This window comes from Entelurus aequoreus, linkage group LG16, assembly GCF_033978785.1.
Source record: "Entelurus aequoreus isolate RoL-2023_Sb linkage group LG16, RoL_Eaeq_v1.1, whole genome shotgun sequence".
Classification (NCBI taxonomy): domain Eukaryota; kingdom Metazoa; phylum Chordata; class Actinopteri; order Syngnathiformes; family Syngnathidae; genus Entelurus; species Entelurus aequoreus.
The window spans coordinates 54,469,598-54,493,246 of record NC_084746.1 but is presented as its reverse complement, the minus strand read 5'-3'; the positions used below and the strand labels follow the sequence as shown (position 1 = coordinate 54,493,246).

At 39.9% G+C, this 23,649-nt stretch overlaps 1 protein-coding gene across 1 annotated transcript in view; it reads right to left on the bottom strand.

Moving 5' to 3' along the window:
- LOC133631227 (acid-sensing ion channel 1C-like) overlaps window positions 1–13,182 on the bottom strand; it is a 59,308-nt gene extending 46,126 nt beyond the window's left edge. Inside the window, exons 1-2 of the mRNA XM_062023385.1 lie at window positions 12,577–13,182; window positions 1,013–1,163 (exon numbers count right to left, since the gene is read on the bottom strand). Of these exons, the coding sequence (XP_061879369.1) occupies window positions 1,013–1,163; window positions 12,577–13,182 (757 nt within the window). The remainder of the gene's footprint in view (window positions 1–1,012; window positions 1,164–12,576) is intronic.
- Window positions 13,183–23,649: the final 10,467 nt, after the last annotated feature.

Here is a 23,649-nt window from a genome sequence, read left to right as displayed (position 1 = left end):
ATCAAAAACATGTGTGGGGGGTACTAGGATGACAGCAATAATAATACTGAAATAAACTGCAACAAAAAACAGTGCAATAACAGTGCAATACATTTTCATAACATGGTCACTACTGCCTAGTTTCTCTTGTTATATTCTTATTTTTACTGTTATATTTTTATTCTTATTGTTTATTTTTATTTTTATTGTTATATTTTCTATTTTATTTCCATTTCTACCCCCATTATTTACTTTTTTAAAAATTCGATCTCAATTCTGTACACTGCTGCTGGAATTAAAATTTTCCTGAGGGAACTTTCCTGAAGGAATCAATAAAGTACTATCTATCTATCTATCTATCTATCTATCTATCTATCTATCTATCTATCTATCTATCTATCTATCTATGTATCTATCTATCTATCTATCTATCTATGTGTAGCCAACTTGGCGAAGCAGTTGGAGTGTTTCACTGCTAGTCTGCACCGTACTGAAGCAGAATGAGTCTGTGACGCCAACCAAGAATGTTAAAATAATATGTAAACAGTGGACAATTATCCATGAAAATAGGGATAAGCTGCTGATGGTGCTTTTGACTGAGAAGCAGCTGGAAGGAAGTCTACTCTCCAAGGTAAATGCTGTATATTATTATATTACTTCATAAAACCACTGTAGTTGTTCATACTACATTCTATTGTATTGTTTTTATACAATATTATCTAAAAGTGTGTTTTTTCTTTTTAAAAGAATGTAAAAATGGTGCTGTTTTAGTGTGGGGGAAAGCACCGAATACATTTATTTCAATTGATTTCAATGGGCAACGTTGATTGGCGATGCGTCAGAACCAATAAAGCTTGTAAATTGAGGCACTACTGTAATTTACTTGACATCCTTTCCTAGGTTTGGATGGTCTACTGTATGTTGTAAAAAAAAAGTTGTACACCTGTGACATGTGTTGTGATGATTTCCAGGGTAAAAAAAAATAAGGACACTGACAATCTTTACATATGTTTAAAAAAAGAGTTTCACTAACCTGTATCCCCCCACACAGGTAAGTATTCATCTTGCTGAATGTCCAGCATGATCTCCAGGCCGTTCCCCGTGCCTCCTTTCAGCGTGGTCAACAGAGGGTTGCCGTCTAATCCCGAGTTGAAAGTGTAGCATTTTCCGTAGCGTGTGTAGATCTGCATGAAAAAGAACAGTGAGTTAAGACTGGGGTTTATATTACAGCAGAGTTTTTTTTTAACCTTTTTGACAGTGGGGCCAAACTATTCCAGTACAAATAACACTGAAACAGTAACCTTACTCTTGATTTCAATCATATTCAATAATTATATCCAACTTACTTACAGTTTAACAGGACAAACCTTGTCTAATGTTATGGAGGCCTGTGTTAATCACAAAGATTATTAATAAGGCTTAGGTCAGGCTGATTACAAAACAAATACTAATCAAATATACTGCAAAATAAGGGACTCATAAAACTGATGACAAATAAATGTACATACAATTATGAAGTGCTAAAATAAATTGAATAAAAATCTACCTTAATTTAATTTTTTTAAAATATATTTATGTCTTGAATAAGCTAAACTAAAGTTAAAGTGCAGATTAAAATACAGCTCTACCACTTTAGTCATAATTTTTGTGCTTAGAAAACTTCTCTCTGACTTTAACTCTTTAATGAATAATTTAATTCAATGAATAAAGGATTTGATATAGAGAACATTCAAACCCTTTATCCATTGAATCGAAAATACTGAAATTCCATGACATAGGGAATTTGCAAACAGCTAAAATTATGCACAAAGCAAACAACAATCTGCTACCCAAGAATATACAACAATTCTTCTCAACAAAAGAGGAGAAATATAATCTTAGAGACAAATGTAATTTAAATTTGTTTTGACGCACGTACAACACTTAAGACCTTCAGTATATCTGTATGTGGAAGTAAATTATGGAATGGATTAACTCAAACAATGTACTGGGTTCAATTCCCAGGCTGGGGGTCTTTCTGTGTGGAGTTTGCATGTTCTACCCGTGACTGTGTGGGTTCCCTCCGGGTACTCCGGCTTCCTCCCACCTCCAGAGACATGCACCTGGGGATAGGTTGATTGGCAACACTAAATTGGCCCTAGTGTATGAATGTGAGTGTGAATGCAGTGTTTCCCATAAACTGCCTAGATACCTGTGGAGGTGGGTGCGTGGCTATGGGCGTGGTCACCATGACATCATCGAGTAATTTGCATAATTTACTACAATGATTTGATTTTCTCTAAAAAGGCTCAAAAAATGTATTCTTACTAATTAATAATAACAGTTTTGTTTTAAACGTCCATCCATCCATCCATTTTACAATATAATTACAACACTTTATGTACATATTTATATACAGATTTGAACAATAAGTTATTCACTGAAATATATTTATTAATTGTGGTTCTTACAAAAAATATATCTTATAAAATATAAAAGCTAAAATGTCTCAAAGCTCTGCCCTTTAATTAGTGCATACTATATAATTTAACTTTAGCCTACTACTACAACCATATTATTTACCAGCAACATAAAGTGAAACAGAGGCAGAGGTGTCCTGCCACAGTCAGTAACAAATAAACAGAAAACAGTAGTGGTGGTAGATAGACACAGAGCTTCATCAAACATCTGATCCACTGAACAAAGAGCTCCAAAAATCTTGAACTTTAGACTGCCATCAGTTTTACTCCCTACACTTGATTGATTGATTGATTGATTGAGACTTTTATTAGTAGGTTGCACAGTGAAGTACATATTCCGTACAATTGACCACTAAATGGTAACACCCGAATAAGTTTTTCAACTTGTTTAAGTCGGGGTAACTTAACTTAACCATGTGTTTCCTACTGCCTGCAGACTTTGCACCCTTTGTTATATACACATGTTGTGTTTCTAATATAAATACATTTAATAAAGTCAAATACAAATAAGGCAACAAGAGAAGTATCCTACACAAAAAATAAATAAATAATAAAATAAAATAACATTTTTAATTTTTATTTTATTTTTATTTTTATTTGTGGCGGACGTAATTCTTTCGTGGCGGGCCGCCACAAATAAATGAATGTGTGGTAAACACTGGAATGTTGTCTGTCTATCTGTGTTGACCCTGCGATGAGGTGGCGACTTTTCCAGGGTGTACCCCGCCTTCCGCCCAAATGCAGCTGAGACCCCGAAATGGATGGCTGGATGGTAACAATAGAAGAGAACGTCAAACACAATTGCCACAAGTGGTGGAAAAGAGTATTACAACTGGGTACAGCTGCGGTGAAACACTGCTTTACAGTACTTTTAGGTATTTCATTGCATGTTGCAGCTGTTCCAAAGCTGCAGCGCAAACAGTGCTTGCTTATTACATATCATTAAGATTTCAGGAATTCCTAGCAGCAGCAGCAGCTATCAATCTCAGGCCCATTTCGCTCCAAATTCCCCACGAGAAGCACTGTTTTGTCGTGATTAAATAAAGAGCCGTCCGCGCTGAAGCTCAGCGGACACACAAACAAACTCTATTGGGTTTGTAAATAGATATTTCGCTAACTTGAGCGACACGTGGCAGAGAAGCTCGGGCACTCATTAAGGATTGATGTGTCATTTCCACTTAAGGCTTTCTATCCACTAAATGGGTGTCTGTGTCAATTAATCCGACAGGCTTGCAAGGAATGTGTTAGCAGCTCTTGCATTACCACTTGTTCAGCTTTTTTTGGGTGGAATACTCTTGTAACAATACAACAAATATTTACATACAAATGTGAAAACTAATTACTACATGTTGCAATTCAAAACTCACTCTTCATTTTGAAATAATGTGAGCAGTTTGAATTTTGAATGCAGCCTGAGGGTTGAAGGCCCCGTTTACACTAAGGGTAAATCACACCTAACCTTATCCGTGTCCACACACAACAATGCCACCGTTTAAGACCCCCGCCCGCTCCGTCCGCCGACGCAACGCAACCTAGTACGCATGCGCGAGAAAATAAAAAATAAAAATATATAAAAAATCCACCTGAGCGTCCAACTGCTCCAACCTCTCCAGTAGATGACTTTACTTCACTGTGAAGTTGTTATTTAAAAGAGCTATATTGTAAATAGTTTGCTGTGCATTTTACATTTGTTTGCTGTGTTTTTTGTGCAATTTTTTTAATGAAAAATGTACCTCCTTGAACAATATCCAGTGTTGTGGTATTTCAATGAACTAGAATACAGTGTGCTGTGGGGCCCTGTTGTAGTTAATCACACCTGAGGCATCATAAATTAATCAAATCTTTAATCGACATGAGAAAGTAGACAATGCGATAAAGAACATTTTACAACAATTAATCTAGGGATCTAAATATATATATATATATATATTAGGGCTGCAACAACTAATCGATTAAATCGATTACAATCGATTATAAAAATAGTTGGCGATTAATTTAGTCATCGATTCGTTGGATCTATGCTATGCGCATGCGCAGAGGCAATTTATTTTATTTTATTTTTTTAAATGTATTTATTTATTTATTTTTTAATAAACCTTTATTTATAAATTGCAACATGTAGAAACAGCTGAGAAACAATAATCAAAATAAGTATGGTGCCAGTATGCTGGGTTTTTTTCGCAATAAAATACTGGAAAGGATAGAAATGTAGTTTGTCTCTTATATCCGATTATTAATCGATTAATCAAAGTAATAATCAACAGATTAATCGATTATCAAATGAATCGTTAGTTGAAGCCCTAATATATATATATATATATATATATATATATATATTGTTGTGGGTTGACTCCGCCGTAGGGGTATTCTTTCGTGAGATATGGCATCAGGGGATAAGCTAGGTCATCCAAAATAAAAAAAAGGGAGCGGATCTTCATCTTCCAGCAGTTGTTTGGGACACGAGGGGATGGTTCCATCTTTCAGCTGCGTGCTAATGGCGGAGTTAGCGAAGATGCGGGCATCACGCACGTTGCCTGGCCATTTCACAGTCCCATCAATAAAGCATTATTGTTAAGTCACACACTGGCTGTATCACATCCATGGGAGGAAGGGACGAAGTTTTTCGGTAAATAGAATCACAGCTGCGAAAGTTTTCTTGCCGTCTGAGAAGTGTTGTATCGGAAATAGCTGCATATGCGTGTTTCCTTCTTTATTCATGTGTGATTTCCACAAGCGTCTGTACATGTAGAAGAAGGAGAAACACGGGCATGTCTGGATGACTCGCATTCATCTTTTTAACTTCGGTTGTTATGAAACTCACTGTGGTGCGGTCTTTCTGGCGTCACTTCCTGTGTTGGCGAGATCTTTCTGGCGTCACTTTCTCTCCGAACTCACTTTGTAAACGATCAATGAGTCCATACAAAGCTAAGTGCCGGAGTTTCAAGAATTACACGGCTGACTTACCCATGTAAAAATTTGTCCGAGGAGGGGAACCTTAAACGCTGGTTTAGTGTGGCTGAAACGGGGCTTAGGCTAAATAATTATTTGTTTAAGGAGTTAAACGACTTAGTGTAGACATGGTCTACTAAATCCAAGAGAGGGGTTACACATTTTGAGCTAAATCTGAATGAAGCGCCGACAATAATCACGCATTTTAATGATAACGTGCAGATTTATTTGCCTTATTTTACATCTCAAACAATGTGGGTGTCCTGGCTGGTCCACCTATAACAATAAGGCACTCATCTTCGCGATTTGGGGTCACCCAAATAGCACCCCAGTTATTCTTAATACAATCATTATACAGTACAACCATTGCATTTTGTTGCTTTATCATGCTTCAAATCCACACAGTGAAAGTGTAAAGGACAGCAACTGTGCAATTAATCAGCCACACTTGCTTGCATCTCACTTTCGAGCACATTCAAGCCTTTTCAGTATGTTTGAATGATGTCATTGGAGCGGAAACACTCAATGAAAATATTACCAGCTGTTTCTTGCAAATGCCATCCATTTCCATAGCAGTCAGCTGTCAGTCAACCCAAATACATTTTTCTCTCCCATTGCTTCAATGTTTTAAATGCAAGAGGTTAAAATGTTAATTGGAACTAGGGTAGCATGTCTGACTATTGCAAGTTTGTGATCAACACACTCCATATAGGCATTGTAATGATGCCATGACATCGATTTCACACCACAGTACAGTGAACCAACGACAAACTGCATGTTTTGGCTTCTTTTTTGGCTTTTTGCAACTAACTACTGAAGAAGGACCAGTCCCATCAACAGGTGTTAAAAACAAAATGGAGAACAGAACAAAACTATACATGTGATGTTGCTGGATCAGTGGTTCTTAACCTTGTTGGAGGTACGGAACCCCACCAGTTTCATATGCGCATTCACCGAACCCTTCTTTAGTGAAAAATAAAATGTGTTTTTTTTTCAAATTTAAGACAAAGTTATATGTTTTTGGTAACACTTTAGTATGGGGGAACATATTCTAAGTAACAAAGACTTAATTTAGAGTTATTTGGTTAGGGTTAGGGTCAGGGTTAGAGGGTTAGGGTTATAATAAGGCCATGCCGAATAAGGCATTAATAAGTACTTAATAATGACTAGTTTAGAGCCAATATGTTACTAATTTGCATGTTAATAAGCAACTAATTAATGGTGAATATGTTCCCCATGCTAAAGTGTTACCATGTTGTTTTACTGGTGCATAAAATGAACCGTGCATGAACATCAGCTTGTTCAAACAACAAAACCAACACAGTGCATAAACTCACAACAAACTACACACCTGCAAACCAGTCTGCTGTTGCCGTATCCGTAATACGCCGATAGGGAGAAGTTTGTATTTACACGATGAGTCGGGTGTGTTTTGACCTCCGCCGAACCCCTGAGGTCGACTCACCGAACCCCTAGGGTTCGATCGAACCTAGGTTAAGAACCACTGTACTAGATGTAATACGTTTTAAAGTGGTGAACTTATTTTCACACACAAGTAAGAATGACAGTTTTGTCATTTGTGATTTTGGTTTTGATTGCAGTAATTAATTAACCTATTTCTCCACTAGACTGTCAAGAGTTGAAATGTCACTTAAAACAGTGGCAATGATAAAACATCACATTATTTTCAAAACATTTTTTTTTTTACATCAAATTTTTTGTATAATGTACATATCACTTTTGCAAATTAGGATATTTTTATCTGAAAAAAATATATAGACTTTACTCCGACATCATATTGGTTGTCAAAATTGGGCTATCACGGACACGGCCGTCAGCATTTTTCTATGCTATTCAGTCTCAAGATTTGATTGCGTGAGAATAAAATATTTTTTTTCCGTCACTCACAGACACCAGTGACCGAGATGAATGCACTCGCCAGTAACAAAGAGACCTGCTGGAAAAATAGTGCTCATATTGATTTTAAGACACGGGTAAACAATGAAGAAGGGTCATCAAACAACTGTAGAGCAGTTAAGAAAATATGCATTTTACCGACATTAAACAGCATTTAATGTTGTGATTTTTCAAAAATGGTAATGAAAGAAAGAGGTCATCTTCTATTGAGGATTGTATTCAGTGGCGGCTGCTTGTCTTTCATGTAGGGGAAGCTTATTTTTTTTAGCTACTCTCTAAACATCATTTGGAGGATTGTAAAATTTTCCATATCAACAATGGAATGAAACTTGTTAATCAAAGCGGATTCAGTCTCACACAGATCATCTAATCATCATGCGGAAGCGCAGCATCCAGGCCAGCTGAGGCCAAGCCCACTTTTTATTCATGTGACGCGTGGCTCGCATGTACAGTAAGTGATAGCAGTCGTGATCCCAATATGCAGAAAACCGCAGGAGGCAGCCTGTAGGAAAAATGTATTTCTTCTCAGGCAAAACACAAGAAAAGAGCAGCTTGGAAGCTCTGGAGCGCAGGGAAGGCTCTGCAATACAAAATAACTAAACCGGCTACAAAGTATACTTCTCAGAATGCTGTAGTAGCATACAAAAAGTGCAATGTCCCGACAACAGAAAGCAGCCACGGCTGAACTAAAATAGACTTGATTGTTCAGCCAGCGCTCAGGGACAGGATCAGGAAACAGGAAGCAACCAAAATAAGAGCTCTCGACAGGAACTAAACCACCAAACATAGAAAAACACCAACAAACTCAAAAAAAGATATGACCTGCGGCCAACAAGTCATGACAGTACCTCCTCCTTAAGAGATGGATTCTAGATGTCCCCAAAAAAACAGAACAAGTCCAAAGTCACGGGAGGTTGGAGGAAGGAATAGGTGGCGGGTCACTTGGCCATATGTCCCCGAAGCCATTGGGGAACTGTCAGATGGTGGCGGCGTTGCATCTGGCGAGGCGGGCATCCACAGAATGACCACATCCATGGCCGACGAGGAGGCAGATGCGAGTGGGGACAGGGTTCTAGCAGCCGTGAAGGTCTACGCCCAAGTCGAGCACGAGGTCGAGCTGGAGATCGAGCAAGATGCTGCGGACCCACTAGAGGTGGCATCAGACCCACCAGAGGCAGAGCTGGAGGTGGCATCGGACCCACTGTCGGCAGAGCTAGAGGTGGAACAGGAACTGGACCAATCAGAGGCTTTAGCAAGCATGGAGCATGAACCGGTGGCTCCACAACCTTGATATTATCGTGGTGCAGCAAAAGGTGGCGCCAGAGCTTTGAGTCTGTGAGGAGCTAGAATAGGTGGCTCCAAAACCTTGAGCAGCAGGGGTGCTGGAACCTGAGCTTCAAGAAGCTGGGGTGGTGAGGTAGGCGAAGCTAGAGCTTCAAAAAGATGTGGAGTCGGTTCTGTCGCTTTGAAGAGCATGTGCATGCCTTGTGGTGGCTGGCTAGCTGCTTTAGCCAGAGAAAAAGTGTCTGGGTGTTGGTGACTCAGCCTCAGCTAGCTCCAACGAGCTTGGACTGCAGTGGCTAATAGCCCAAGCCGAGAATAGGGAGGCAAAGTGGGAAATGACTTGACCACCGTTGCAGAGGAGGGGTACCGCACTTGATCCACCAGAACATTTATCCAATGACTCTCTAAATTGGCTGCAGTGGAACAACCCACTCTATGCTCCCCAATTGAAGTCAATGGACGCTTAGCTTTAACACTTTTTAAAGCACTTTGACACGCTTAGCTTCAACACTGTTTAATGCCCTGTGACGCTACCACAATGAATGTAGGAAGTCCTGTCAGCTGTCGTAAAAGTAGCTTATTCTAAACCAATTTTAGTAAGTGAAATGTAAAAATGTAAGTACATACATAATAGACCACTTATTTCTTTTGACATTTCAGGGAAAGCTGAGCTTCCCTTTCAGTCTTAGAGCAATTGTCACTAGTTGTCTTACAGTCAGGTCAATACGGTAAAGTTTATAGGAGGTAGGCCTCTGTTAAAACTTAGACGACCTACCCATAGACCAGTGACGTGCGGAGATGTTCATGACTGGTGAGGCACGGACTTCATCACAGTCAGATTTACAAACATATTAACCCTAAAGAGTATCTTATTCACCATTTGATTGGCAGCAGTTAACGGGTTATGTTTAAAAGCTCATACCAGCATTCTTCCCTGCTTGGCACTCAGCATCAAGGGTTGGAATTGGGGGTTAACACCAAAAATTATTCCCGGGCGCGGCGCCGCTGCTGCCCACTGCTCCCCTCACCTCCCAGGGGGTGATCAAGGGATGGGTCAAATGCAGAGGACACATTTCACCACACCTAGTGTGTGTGTGACAATCATTGGTACTTTAACTTAACTTTAACTTTACACATACAAACTGTAGCACACAAAAAAGCGCATTTAATAAAAAAAAAACGTTATTATGGTCTTACCTTTACTTATAAGTGCGGAAACAGTGGTGTTCGTGTTGGAGGAGTTGTGAATGAATGAAATATGAAATCCGTGCTGCAGTCTGCAGGTGTACCTAATGTTGTGTCCCTGCGGTCGTTCGCGGCTCCTCCGGCGCGAGCATTGTTGTTTTTGCACTTTTTGGCTTCTTGTTAAGTGACTTTTTTTGGGTGGATTCGGTCTTTCACGTGGAGGGTTTGGGTGTGGGCTTTGGTTGGTGTGGCGCTCCCGTAAGGGGTGCATTCTGCGGCGGGAGTGTTAACCGGCACAAGGAGGCGGGGTTACTGCGAGCCTCACACAGTGTGTCTTCGCAGCAGTTTTATGATTGCTCAGCACAAGAAATACGTTACACACATACAGTTGTTGACAAAATACACTGGACATTATATACCTCAGCTAACTAAACTATGGAAATGTATAATATAATTCATATAGCAATACGGTCTCACTGCACAGCAGGCCAGCAGTTAGCCGAATCATTGCGCACAATCCATGTTGAGGCTCAACGCAGTGACGTGCCTCAACTGGCTGCTGATCACCGCACCGTCTCTTCTCAGTATTTGAACGGCAAATGTGAAAATAAAAATACAAATAATCTAAAACTGGTGAAGTTAAATGGAAAATAACTTTAGTATAATCACTGGATACATATAACAATTTAATTATTATTTTTTTCTTTTTACATTTTTTTTCTTTCCATGATGGCAGGTGTGGCCGTGCCTCCCCTGCCTCTAGTGACTGCACGTCACTGCCTTAGACGTAAATTGGGGTTGGGACAAGAGGGACCTGTCCCCTGCACTTTTTCAAAAAGCTATTTTTGTCCCCTACTTTTTACCGTCCAAAAATTATATTAGGCTATTGAATGGTGACAAGTCAAACATTAGAGTCAGGTGGAAAATGGCCACTCATGCTGAAGATTGTCCCTTTGCACTGCCCACAAGCTCAATGATTTACTTCCTGGGCCTGTGTTCTTGCCATCGTAAACATTTTTGACAACAAGCAGCAGCTGACCAATCGGCAGTCCGATGAGAGATAAGAGCGAGTTGGCCTCCACAGGCAGAAGGAATCACGAACAAGAAGGACAAATACAAAATCCAAACAAGAGGAGTCTCATCCTCCACTCAAAAGGTAGTTAAGTTGTTGATTAAGGGAAAACGATCGCTTATTCAGCTTTGTGATCCCTGGTAGTGCTATAGCTTAAGATATAGTATTTTGTTCCCACAGACATATTTCCCAGCCAGGACATACAGCACAAAGTAAACACAAAACTAAATCTCACTTCAGAAAACCACTGTCAGTAACTACAGTTCGTCGTTACATCTGTAAGTGCAAGTTAAAACTCTACCATGCAAAGCCAAAGCCTTTTATCAACAACATACCCAGAAACGCAGCCGGCTTCCCTAGGCCATCTAAAATGGAATGATGCAAAGTGGAAAAGTGTTCTGTGGTCTAACGAGTCCACATTTCAAATTGTTTTTGGAAACTTTGGACATCGTGTCCTCCGGAACAAAGAGGAAAAGAACCATAGCCAAATATGAACAGTTTTGCTCAATAAAGTGATAGATGGAATTCTTGTCCTCTTTAAAGCGTCTTGACGGATGTTACAATAATTGAACAGTGTCGACGAACATTGTTTTATCATTTATGGCCGCTTGTTGTCATGGTTGCATAGCAAAATCCTACAGAACAAATAATTGTGTGAATGCTTTGGAGCATTCACACATATGGTTTTCTACACCAAAATTCATCTATTTATTATTCTTCCTCTCCAGATTTTGGCACACTCTACCTTCCACATTTTTCACCCGATTCAAACCGTTCCAACTTCAAACTGTTCAACCTATTCGGGAATCGCGGGCTTTCCCTTGACAAATTCCAAAAATTCCCAGATTTCCCAGAATTCCAGGTTTTACGGGACATTTTTCCCATTTAAAGTGAATTAGCCATTTTTCAAACATTTACCATTTCCAAATTTTTCAACCAATTCAAACCATTCTACCTTCAACACATTCCACCATTTTGGAAATTCATACTACTCTTTTTCTAAGTCCAAAAACAATTCCAGAATTTTCCACAATTCCTGGTTTTCCAAAGCCCTATTTCCATCCTTTTTTCTGGCGACTACTCCTTCCACATTTTTCAACGCATTTCAACCGTTCCACCGTCAAAACATTTCTGTTAATCAGGACAGGAAGTAAAAAGGAAGTTGCTTTTTGAACTGGAAAAATTCCCTGTTTTCCCAAAATTCCAGGAATTCCGTAATACCATTTCTCAATTCAACATGTTACTACTTCAACATTCCTCGACCGATTTGAAAAATTCCAAAACCAACCATTTCAACTCATTTAGACTATTCAAGTTTTTTACCATTTTCAAAAAAATTCACACTTTTCCCGAAATTCCCCAAATTTTTGGAAATTCCAATTGAAATCAATGGGACATTCTTCAGAGTTCCACAACTCCCACATTTTTCATCTGATTCAAACCGTTCCAACTTAAAAATATTCAGCCTGTTCGGGAATTGTGTGCTCAACTTCAACAATTCTAAAAAAATTCCCAGATTTTAGTTCAGCTTCGGCATTGGAGTATTCACACGCAATTCCTCCAGGAATTGCCTCATCTAGTTATGTATTTATTTTGTGTAGAGTTCAGATTGGATTTTATTTGGTGCGCGGCATCGATTTGCTGTGAGCAGAGGACGCGAGAGCAGTGCGAAATTGCGCACACCTCAGAGGGAACGTTGCTCATACCATCATGTTATCTCTTTTTACATACTGTGCTGAAGTTCCTGGAGGTGCAGGCATCACCACGAAACCTGCACTCTAGCAGCATGTCATCCAGCGGGTGCCCGAGGCGACCCATCATCTCGGTGGTGTTGACGCGGTAACCGGCAGGCCGGGTGTAGTTGTTCAAGTCCAGCAGGCTGAGTAGACCCTGTTTGTGGCTCTCCTTCAGGATGGCCAGACTCCTCTCCATCACCGTGTGGTTGGCGTACATGAGGTCCATCCAGTAGCCGCTGTGATACAGGTCCTCCCTGGTCAGACCGGACGCCCGGAAGACGTTCTTATTGCAGAAGGTAACCGCGGGGAAGGACATGTTGTGAGCCCACACCATATAGATCTTGGTGACGGCAGGGTAGGACATCAGGTAGAGGACTCTGTTTCTGGACCAGGTGAGGAGGAAGGCGATGCAGAGGAAAAAGGCCACGATCCACGTCACACGCTGCAGTTTGGTTTTGTCCGGGGAGAAAATGAACTTCAACCCATGGACTTTGGTCCTCATTATGAAACCCACTGTGATCTCCTTCAATGATTCTTTGGACGAGTTTGGGAGCGTGATGTCTTTGCCGCCGTCTTGTCCCAAAGAGAGCGACTCACACATGGATGGCTTTAACATAATTTTCTGTTAATTAGTAGCTACCCAACCTTACTGCTCCAATGTGACAAAAAAAACCTCCAAGCAGCGATGACGGGACCCTTCGTGTGCGGCGATCACATCAGAAATCTACACTCCTCGGGAAGTGTAAAACTGACCTACATGAAATCACCACTCCCTCCTTGGAGGAATTCAGGCTACACAATGAAATCACCAGTCCATCCTTGGAGGAATTCAGGTGTAAGCGATGTCTTCACTCCCACAAGCACTTAAAAAAAAAAAACAATCCCTTGTTGCTCACTCTCCAGTATCACAAAACAATCGCCGCCTTTCTCTTCTTGTGGCAAGGAAAACCACAATCCTCCTTCCTTTTTTCCACAGAAGCTTCTTAAGAGTGTTGACTTGCAGCTCGCCAAAAGGAATAGAACGCTTGTTGCGCTCCACACACACTCTTTACAGCGGGGAGAAATGAGGTGGAGCCATCGAATGAAAAGGTTCTCCTCCGGTGATAAAGCAGCCGACTTCCAAATGGATATACATCAATCAGTTGAAAAATAACTGCGGTAATAAAACTGTGACGCAAAATTTATGATCCTTGTTATTAAATTAACTGCAGCTTGTTTTTACATCAATATATCTATATAGAAACTAGAGCATGAGAGAGAGAAAGATCTACAATAAGAAATGTTTAAGCTGTCATTGAAAAAAATTACATGTGAATGTTTAGCAGGAAAACCTAATTACAAACTGTGGCGGAACAGCTAATGAGAAAAAAATAGTTAAATCACTGTGTCCATCGGGTATTGTTTTACCCCGCGAAGTCCCAGAGAAGGGTCAATTGACATTTTTACCTAGAAAACACACAAGAGGGTCATTTGACCCCTAGTCCCCCCTGTGGACACTCCTTTTGTTATGAAAATGTGGCTGTTAGTGGCACACGGCAGGGGGCCACTTGAGCCTGTGTGGGGGAGGGGACCTTACAGCTCAAGCTTTAGTTCTGAGGTAGGTTGTGTGTGTTTTTGCAAGGATCAACAGAATGAAGGGATCAACACTCTGACATTTATTGTTAAAAAAAATACAAAACAAAACATATTTACAAAGAATGAAAAAGCAACTGTTTTCCCAGTTTTGGTGTGGAGGGTTGTTGCAGAAGCAATTGTTATTTTTGTGTGCCAAAAATAGTTTAAAAAAAAAAATTTACAAAGAAAAAAGCATATTTACAAAGAATGAAAAACCATGTCCATGTAAACGTGACTGACATACATTTGAGCAGTCACTCACAATCCTGGCACTGCCATTGCTCCTTTCGGCATTTCCCACATGTATAATTTTTCTGTCTACCTAGACAAACTGCCCCTAACAGCCTCATTACCATAACAAAATGAGTGATTAGTGTATTCGGGAAAAGCGTCGGGCCAAATGACCCCTCTCTGGGTCTTCTAGGTAGACAGAAAAATGCTGGGACTTCTAGTGTTAAACAACCACAATGTACCGTATTTTCCGGCCTATAAGACGCACTTAAAATCCTTTTTCCTAAAAACTCGACAGTGCGCCTTATGTACGGAATAATTCTGGTTTTGCTCACCGACCTCGAATCAATTTTATTTGGTACATGGTGTAATAAGTGTGACCAGTAGGTGGCAGTCAAACATAAGAGATATGTGTAGACTGCACTATGATGGCAATATGACTCAAGTAAACAACACCAACATCTTATATGTTCCATTGAAAATATAGAAAATTACACACGGCGCTGAAAAATCGATCAAAATGTTTTAGTACAACTTTGGTAAGCTATGAAGCTGCACAGGTTGATGTGCTTTAACATACGAGTATTATTATGGTGTGTGTATAAGGTAAGACATATTATCTGGCGTTTTGTTTCGCAATATTATGCAAAAGCAACTTTTCTTACCTTCTGGTACCTGCTGATGTGTATTTGGGATCTGCATAAGTCCTGAAAAATTGTGCAGGTCCGCCCTTGTAGATCTTTGCCGACACCATAGTCGATAAGCTTCTTCTTTTTCTCTATCTTCTTGTTATGGGACATTCATCTGCCGCTGTTGCCATTTCTAATATAAAGTAGTATAAAGTTCTTACTTATATCTGTCAGTAAAACATACCGGTGTAGTGAGTTAACATTATTCACCCAAGGAACTTTAGTTATTAGAGAGTTCCGGTCGGACGTTTTTTCACTGACACATTTCCGGCGTTGTTGTTGTTTCCAGATGAGGAGATGTGCTGCGTTATTGATTTAAGTAAAGTCTGAATGTCATTAAAACAGTTAGCTCCATCTTTTGACACTTCTTCCACACCCGTCCTTGCACGCTACACCGCTACAACAAAGATGACGGGGAGAAGACGCTGTCGAAGGTGAGCCACGTAAATAAGACCGCCCACAAAACGGCGCACCCGGAAGCTACTGTCAGAAAGCGGCTTGAAGATGATCTGTAAAACATAATCTATGCAACATTTTGACCAAAGAACCACCATTACATGTTATGTAGACCACAAGGAAGTGTTTTACATTTAGAAAAAAAATAAAATAATATGGCTCCTTTAATGCGCCTTATATATGAAAAAATATAAAAACTAGACCATTCATTGGCAGTGCGCCTTATAATCCAGTGCACACTATGGTCCAGAAAATGCGGTATTCCAACTCACACACTACTATACTGTACAACAAGGCTGCTCGACTGGCAGCCCGGGAGCCAAATCCGGTTCGGGAATGACACCACACTGGCCCCCCGAGTTCAGTTCAAAACATAGGAGGCAAACATTTTTGCAGCAAATTCCTACAAACACGAGTGCTCCTGTTGAACTTGGACCACTGTGAACACATTGGCAGATCCTGGCATTGACATTTTGGGGTCTAAACTTGTGAATTGCATAACTGAGGAGTTCCTTAAGGCACCCCTTTACGTCATTTCCTTTTTGACTGTTACAATTTTTTTTCAGAATGTGATTTATGTAACTAAGATGTTGCTGCAGCTTGTTTACTTCAGATGCAGTCAGTACCGTATTTTCCGGACCATAGGGCGCACCGGATCATAAGGCGCACTGTCGATGAATGGTCTATTTTTTTATCTTTTTTCATACATAAGGTGCACTGGATTATAGGGCGCATTAAAGGAGTTATATATATATATTTTTCGAAATTCAAAACACTTCCTTGTGGCCTACAAGAAGAAAGAAGAAGATTATCGACTATGGTGTCGGCACGGACTACAAAGGCACAAGCGCACAATTTTTCAGCATTTATGCAGATCCCAAATACAGATCAGCACATTATGCGGTGTGGCTTCATAGCTTACCAAAGTCATACTAAAACATTTTGATAGATTTTTGAGCGCCATGTGTAATGATTTATATTTTTAAGGAACATAAAATGTTGGTGTTGTTTACTTGAGTCATATTGCCATTATAGTGCAGTCTACATGTATCTCTTACGTTTGACTGCCATCCACTGGTCACACTTATCATTACACCATGTACCAAATAAAATTGCCTAAGCAAAACCAGAATGATTCCTTACATTAGGCGCACTGTCGAGTTTTGAGGGAAAAAAAAGGATTTTAAGTGCGTCTTATATTCCGTAAAAATACAGTAATCATTTGTTCAACTTTTTTTTACTTATCTTGTGTTCCTCAAGGTTCCATATTGAGTCTTCTATCTTTTGGGCTATTCAACTGGCAAGTTCAGTTCGAAAAGTCACATTTTTGCTGCAGATTCTTAAAAACACTCGAATGCTGTTATAGAGATGATCTTTGACTAGATTGTTTGCAGAAGGTCCTTAAAAAAACCCAACAACTGACAAAATAAATACACCAAAATTAAATGTCCACTGTAGAGGACGCTGGTTCTTTGGAAGATACAAAATACAACTAATGCTGAAGGAAGAAGTCCGCCCCCAAACTCTCAACACCCCACCAGAGTGGTGTCTTATGTTGAAGACCCTGTTGTACGCCTATTTGCTCTATCACATAGTCAAATATTGTTTTTGTCTGCTTTAAATTGTTTAAATATTCTTTTTTGGCCTAACTTAAAAAGAAAATGGTTTGATGGCACTAACTGCAGGAGAAAGTCAGCAAAGCACCTATGAATCCAGCAGAGGGCTCTGTCCCTTAAGTCAATTCACACATCATTATTTATTTTTATTACCATTTGCTGGCTGGGTCTTGTAATGTAGCCTTGACAAATAGCACAAATCTAGTGTATATACAAAATATCTCAGATTTATGACGTTTTTGGGCTTGTTGTTATGCTGAAAAACAGCAATGCAGGCCCAAGGGAGGGGCTGGTGCTGTGCTTCACAATGGCAAAATACATGTTGGAATTCATGTTTCCTCTCAATCAACCGCAGCTCCCCAGTGACGACTGCACTCATGCAACCCCAGACCATGACACTACTACCACCATACTTGACTCTCGGCGAAACACATATTACAAACCCCAAAACCAGTGAAGCAGGTTGTGTAAATTGTAAATAAAAACAGAATACAATGATTTGCAAATCCTTTTCAACCTATATTCAATTGAATAGACTGGAAAGACAAGATACTTAATGTTCGGACTGGAAAACTTTGTTGTTTTTTTCAAATATTAGCTCATTTGGAAAAAAGCTGGCACAAGTGGCAAAAAAGACTGAGAAAGTTGAGGAATGCTTATATGGAAAATACCACAGGTGAATAGGCTAATTGGGAACAGGTGGGTGCCATAATTGGGTATAAAAGCACCTTCCATGAAATGCTCAGTCATTCACAAACAAGAATGTGGCAAGGGTCACCACTTCGTGAACAAAATTGTGAGCAAATTGTCAGTTTAAGAACAACGTTTCTCAACGAGCTATTGCAAGGAATTTAGGGATTTCACCATCTACGGTCCGTAATATCATCAAAAGGTTCAGAGAATCTGGAGAAATCACTGCATGTAAGTGGCAAGGCTGTGACCTTTCGATCCCTCAGGCGGTACTGCATCAAAAATCGACATCAGTGTGTAAAGGATATCACCACACGGGCTCAGGAACACTTCAGAAAACCACTGTCAGTAACTACAGTTGGTCGCTACATCTGTAAGTGCAAGTTAAAACTCTACTATGTAAAGCCAAAGCCATCTATCAACAACACCCAGAAACGCCGCCGGCTTTGAGCTCATCTAAGATGGACTGATGCAATGTGGAAAAGTGTTCTGTGGTCTGACGAGTCCACATTTCAAATTGTTTTTGGAAACTGTGGACGTTGTGTCCTCCGGAACAAAGAGGAAACAAACCATCCGGACTGTTCTAGGTGCAAAGTTCAAAAGCCAGCATCTGTGATGGTATGGGGGTGTATTAGTGCCCAAGGCATGGGTAACTTACACATTAATGCTGAAAGGTACATACAGGTTTTGGAGCAAAATATGTTGCCATCCAAGCAACATTATCATGGACGCCCCTGCTTATTTCAGCAAGACAATGCCAAGCCACGTGTTACAACAGCGTGGCTTCATAGTAAAAGAGTGCGCTTACTAGACTGGCCTGCCTGTAGTCCAGACCTGTCTCCCATTGAAAATGTGTGGCGCATTATGAAGCGTCAAATACGACAATGGAGACCCCCGGATTGTTGAACAACTTAAGCTGTACATCAAGCAAGAATGGGAAAGAATTCCACCTGAAAAGCTTCTATTCAATTGGATATAAGTTGAAAAGGATTTGCAAATCATTGTATTCTGTTTTAATTTACGAATTACACAACGTGCCAACTCCACTGGTTTTGGGTTTTGTACACCAACTACTTAGACAATAATGGCTGTGTGTTGAGTCATTTTCAGTGAATATTAATTATGTACTGGAAGTTGTACACAGACTACTCTTAAGTGTCTCCATAAGTCTTAATTTTTTATGGTATTGTCCCTTGAGAAAATACATGGTAAAAAAAAATCCATGAATCCATGAGGAAAAAAATGTCCTAACGCCATCAAGACGTAATATGTTGAGATCGTGTGTCATGAAACAAATCGGAAATATAATATTCACCTGCTGTAGTGTGGACATATGACAATAGTCCCTTTTACACTGTCCATAAAAGCAGGCATTTTCCCAACTTATTTCCAAGTTTGTACAAAAGGCAAAATGGGAGCATGAAGAAACAGACACTGCCCGTGTATAACGGAACATAATGGCGGGGGTGTAAAGTTTTGCACGTTTGATTCCCTGTTGTGCTGAAGTCTGTTGCTGACTGGCGTGTTGTCTTTTGCTGTGTGAAAGCACACAAACTTTACAGGAGTGCTGTTTAAAAAGCAAAGACATAAATGCTGAGTGTTCCATTTTTCAGGTGAAAGATACACTTATTTGTTGTTATTCAAGAACTCTGTGTAAAATACAACCTGTGCAGTGTCCACTCTATTCACTTTACTGACCCAGTCCATTGATTTCCTTTACACTGCATTTCTTTGGGGGGAAATGTCGATGAGAAATGACACGCCCTTAAAACGGACACTAGACACTCAATTGTGTGATACAAGCGCGGAGAAAATGGCAGCCCTTCTCAGAAATCGTCCCTCGTCAGCAGTTTGGCTCATTGTGGTTATTCCTTACATAAGAGGTTGCCTGCATAATGCAAAGCGATGGTAATCATCATAACTCCTGCTTTATACCCTTCAGCAGCTCCTATAGTGTCTGTGGTGCACTGCACTGAAGCATTGCATGGTATCTCAGCTCTAAAAAACAAATCGTATGGAAACCTTTATAGAGAATAAATGTAGTGTTACATGCAGAAAACGATGACAAACACATAAATGACTAATTAAACTGATAAATGAAGATTTATCACTTTTACCGTTATTGAAGACTCTTGTTGGCGAAGACGGCTATGAGCGGGGAGGAGGGGAGGGGAGAGCTACACGGACAACATTATTTTACGCGCTTGTCTTGAAATCAATAGTGTTTCTCACCTTCTTCATCAAAGTGCTTAAAACTTTGTTCGGCCTCGTGGCTCCTTATTTTGCAGTCATACAAAAAAATAAAATATTAAAAAAGCCTGAGATGGTATGCATAAACCGAAGTAGACTTTTGGTAAAAGTTTTCGTCAAAAACCGAGGTACCATTGTATGTATTCTTTTTTTTACTCTTGACAAACTTCTTATTTTGGTTCTGTTTGTCCAAATAAAACTATTTTTTCCACTTGGTGGCAGTAGAAGCAACTTTTACTGAGATGGAAGTTCTTCTTTTGTCCGAGCTTTGGCTCTCTTACCTGTCCCTGATTGCGAATCAGGACTCACATGTCCCTGGTTGCCAATCAGGATATTTGCTATGGTAGCCCGGTCGAATCATTTTGCTTCATTTGTTTCAATACTTCTTAGCTTTCCTTATGCTTTGCTGAGGAAGTATTTTTTAAATGTTGTTAATAAATACATTTCACCTGCACTTCGCCTGCCGTCTCTGCATCCTGAAGTTCAGGTCATAACGTCAATCTTAGTGTTTCTCACCTTCTTCATCAAAGTGCTTAAAGGCCTACTGAAACCCACTACTACCGACCACGCAGTCTGATAGTTTATATATCAATGATGAAATCTTAACATTATAACACATGCCAATACGGCCGGGTTAACTTATAAAGTGACATTTTAAATTTGCCGCTAAACTTCCGGTTCGAAACGCCTCTGAGGATGACGTATGCGTGTGACGTAGCCCGGCGAACACGGGTATGCCTTCCACATTGAAGCCGATACGAAAAAGCTCTGTTTTCATTTCATAATTCCACAGTATTCTGGACATCTGTGTTCGTGAATCTGTTTCAATCATGTTCATTGCATTATGGAGAAGGAAGCCAAGCAAGCAAAGAAGAAAGTTGTCGGTGCGAAATGGACGTATTTTTCGAACGTAGTCAGCCACAACAGTACACAGCCGGCGCTTCTTTGTTTACATTCCCGAAAGATGCAGTCAAGATGGAAGAACTCGGATAACAGAGACTCTAACCAGGAGGACTTTTGATTTGGATACACAGACGCCTGTAGGGAACTGGGACAACACAGACTCTTACCAGGATTACTTTGATTTGGATGACAAAGACGCAGACGTGCTACTGTGAGTATGCAGCTTTGGCTTTTTTTTGCGTATGTACGTAACTTTTTTAAAATATATAAGCTTTATGAACCTTGGGTTAGGTGAACGGTCTTTTGGGCTGAGTGATTGTGTGTGTTGATCATGTGTTTGAATTGTATTGGCGTGTTCTATGGAGCTAGGAGCTAGCAGAGGAGCTAGGAGCTAGCATAACACGTACCGTACCGTACGTGCGCGTCACGTACGTAACTTTTTAAAAATATATAAGCTTTATGAACCTTGGGTTAGGTGAACGGTCTTTTGGGCTGAGTGATTGTGTGTGTTGATCAGGTGTTTGAATTGTATTGGCGTGTTCTATGGAGCTAGGAGCTAGCAGAGGAGCTAGGAGCTAGCATAACAAACACGCAGGTGTTTTTATGCAGGATTAATTTGTGGCATATTAAATATAAGCCTGGTTGTGTTGTGGCTAATAGAGTATATATATGTCTTGTGTTTATTTACTGTTGTAGTCATTCCCAGCTGAATATCAGGTACCGTGAGTATGCAGCCTTGGCTGCTAAACATTCGATAACTTGACCGTATGTGCGCGTCACGTACGTAACTTTTTAAAAATATATAAGCTTTATGAACCTTGGGTTAGGTAAACGGTCTTTTGGGCTGAGTGATTGTGTGTGTTGATCAGGTGTTTGAATTGTATTGGCGTGTTCTATGGAGCTAGGAGCTAGCAGAGGAGCTAGGAGCTAGCATAACAAACACGCAGGTGTTTTTATGCAGGATTAATTTGTGGCATATTAAATATAAGCCTGGTTGTGTTGTGGCTAATAGAGTATATATATGTCTTGTGTTTATTTACTGTTGTAGTCATTCCCAGCTGAATATCAGGTCACCCCCGGCTCTCACAGCATCTTCCCTATCTGAATAGCTTCAACTCCCCACTAGTCCTTCACTTGCACTTTACTCATCCACAAATCTTTCATCCTCGCTCAAATTAATGGGGAAATTGTCGCTTTCTCGGTCCGAATCTCTCTCACTTCATGCGGCCATCATTGTAAACAATAGGGAACTTTGCGTATATGTTCAACTGACTACGTCACGCTACTTCCGGTAGGTGCAAGCCTTTTTTTTTATCAGATACCAAAAGTTGCAATCTTTATCGTCGTTGTTCTATACTAAATCCTTTCAGCAAAAATATGGCAATATCGCAAAATGATCAAGTATGACACATAGAATAGATCTGCTATCCCCGTTTAAATAAAAAAAATTCATTTCAGTAGGCCTTTAAAACTTTATTTGGCCTTGTGGTGACATATTTTGCAGTTTTACAAAATGTATTAAAAAAGCCTTACAATAACTGAGATGGTATACATAAACCGAAGCAGACTTTTGGTAAAAGTTTGTCAAAAACCGTGGCGTCATTGTATGTATTCTTTTTTTTTTCTCTTTGACAAACTTCTTATTTTGGTACTGTTTGTCAAAACAAAACAAAAATTTCCACTTGGTGGCAGTAGAAGCAACTTTTACTGAGGTATAATTTCTTCTTTTGTCTGAGCTTTGGCTCTCTTGCCTGTCCCTGATTGCGAATCAGGACGCACATGTCCCTGGTTGCCAATCAGGATATTTGCTATGGTAGCCCGGTCGAATCATTTTGCTTCATTTGTTTCAATACTTCTTAGCTTTCCCTATGCTTCCCTGAGGAAGTATTTCTTTAATTTTGTTAATAAATACATTTCACCTGCACTTCGCCTGCCGTCTCTGCATCCTGAAGTTCAGGTCATAACGTCAATCAATAGTGTTTCTCACCTTCTTTTTCAAGGTGTTTAAAACTTTATTTGGCCCCGTGGTGACATATTTCGCAGTTATACAAAATGTATTAAAAAAGCCTTACAATAACTGAGATAGTACACATCAACCAAAGCAGACTTTTGGTAAAAGTTTGTCAAAAACCGAGGTATCATTGTATCTATTCTTTTTTTTACTCTTTGACAAACTTCTTATTTTGGTACTGTTTGTCAAAACAAAAATGTTTTTTTTCCACTTGGTGGCAGTAGAAGCAACTTTTGCTGAGATATAATTTCTTCTTTTGTCTGAGCTTTGGCTCTCTTGCCTGTCCCTGATTGCCAATTAGGACTCACATGTCCCAGGTTGCCAATCAGGATACTTTTTATGGTAGCCCGGTCGAATCATTTTGCTTCATTTGTTTCAATACTTCTTAGCTTTCCCTATGCTTCCCTGAGGAACTATTTCTTTAAATGTTGTTAATAAATACATTTCACCTGCACTTCGCCTGCCGTCTTTGCATCCTGAAATTCAGGTCATAACGTCAATCAATAGTGTTTCTCACCTTCTTTATCAAAGTGTTTAAAACTTTATTTGGCCCTGTGGTGACATATTTTGCAGTTATACAACATGTATTAAAAAAGCCTTACAATAAC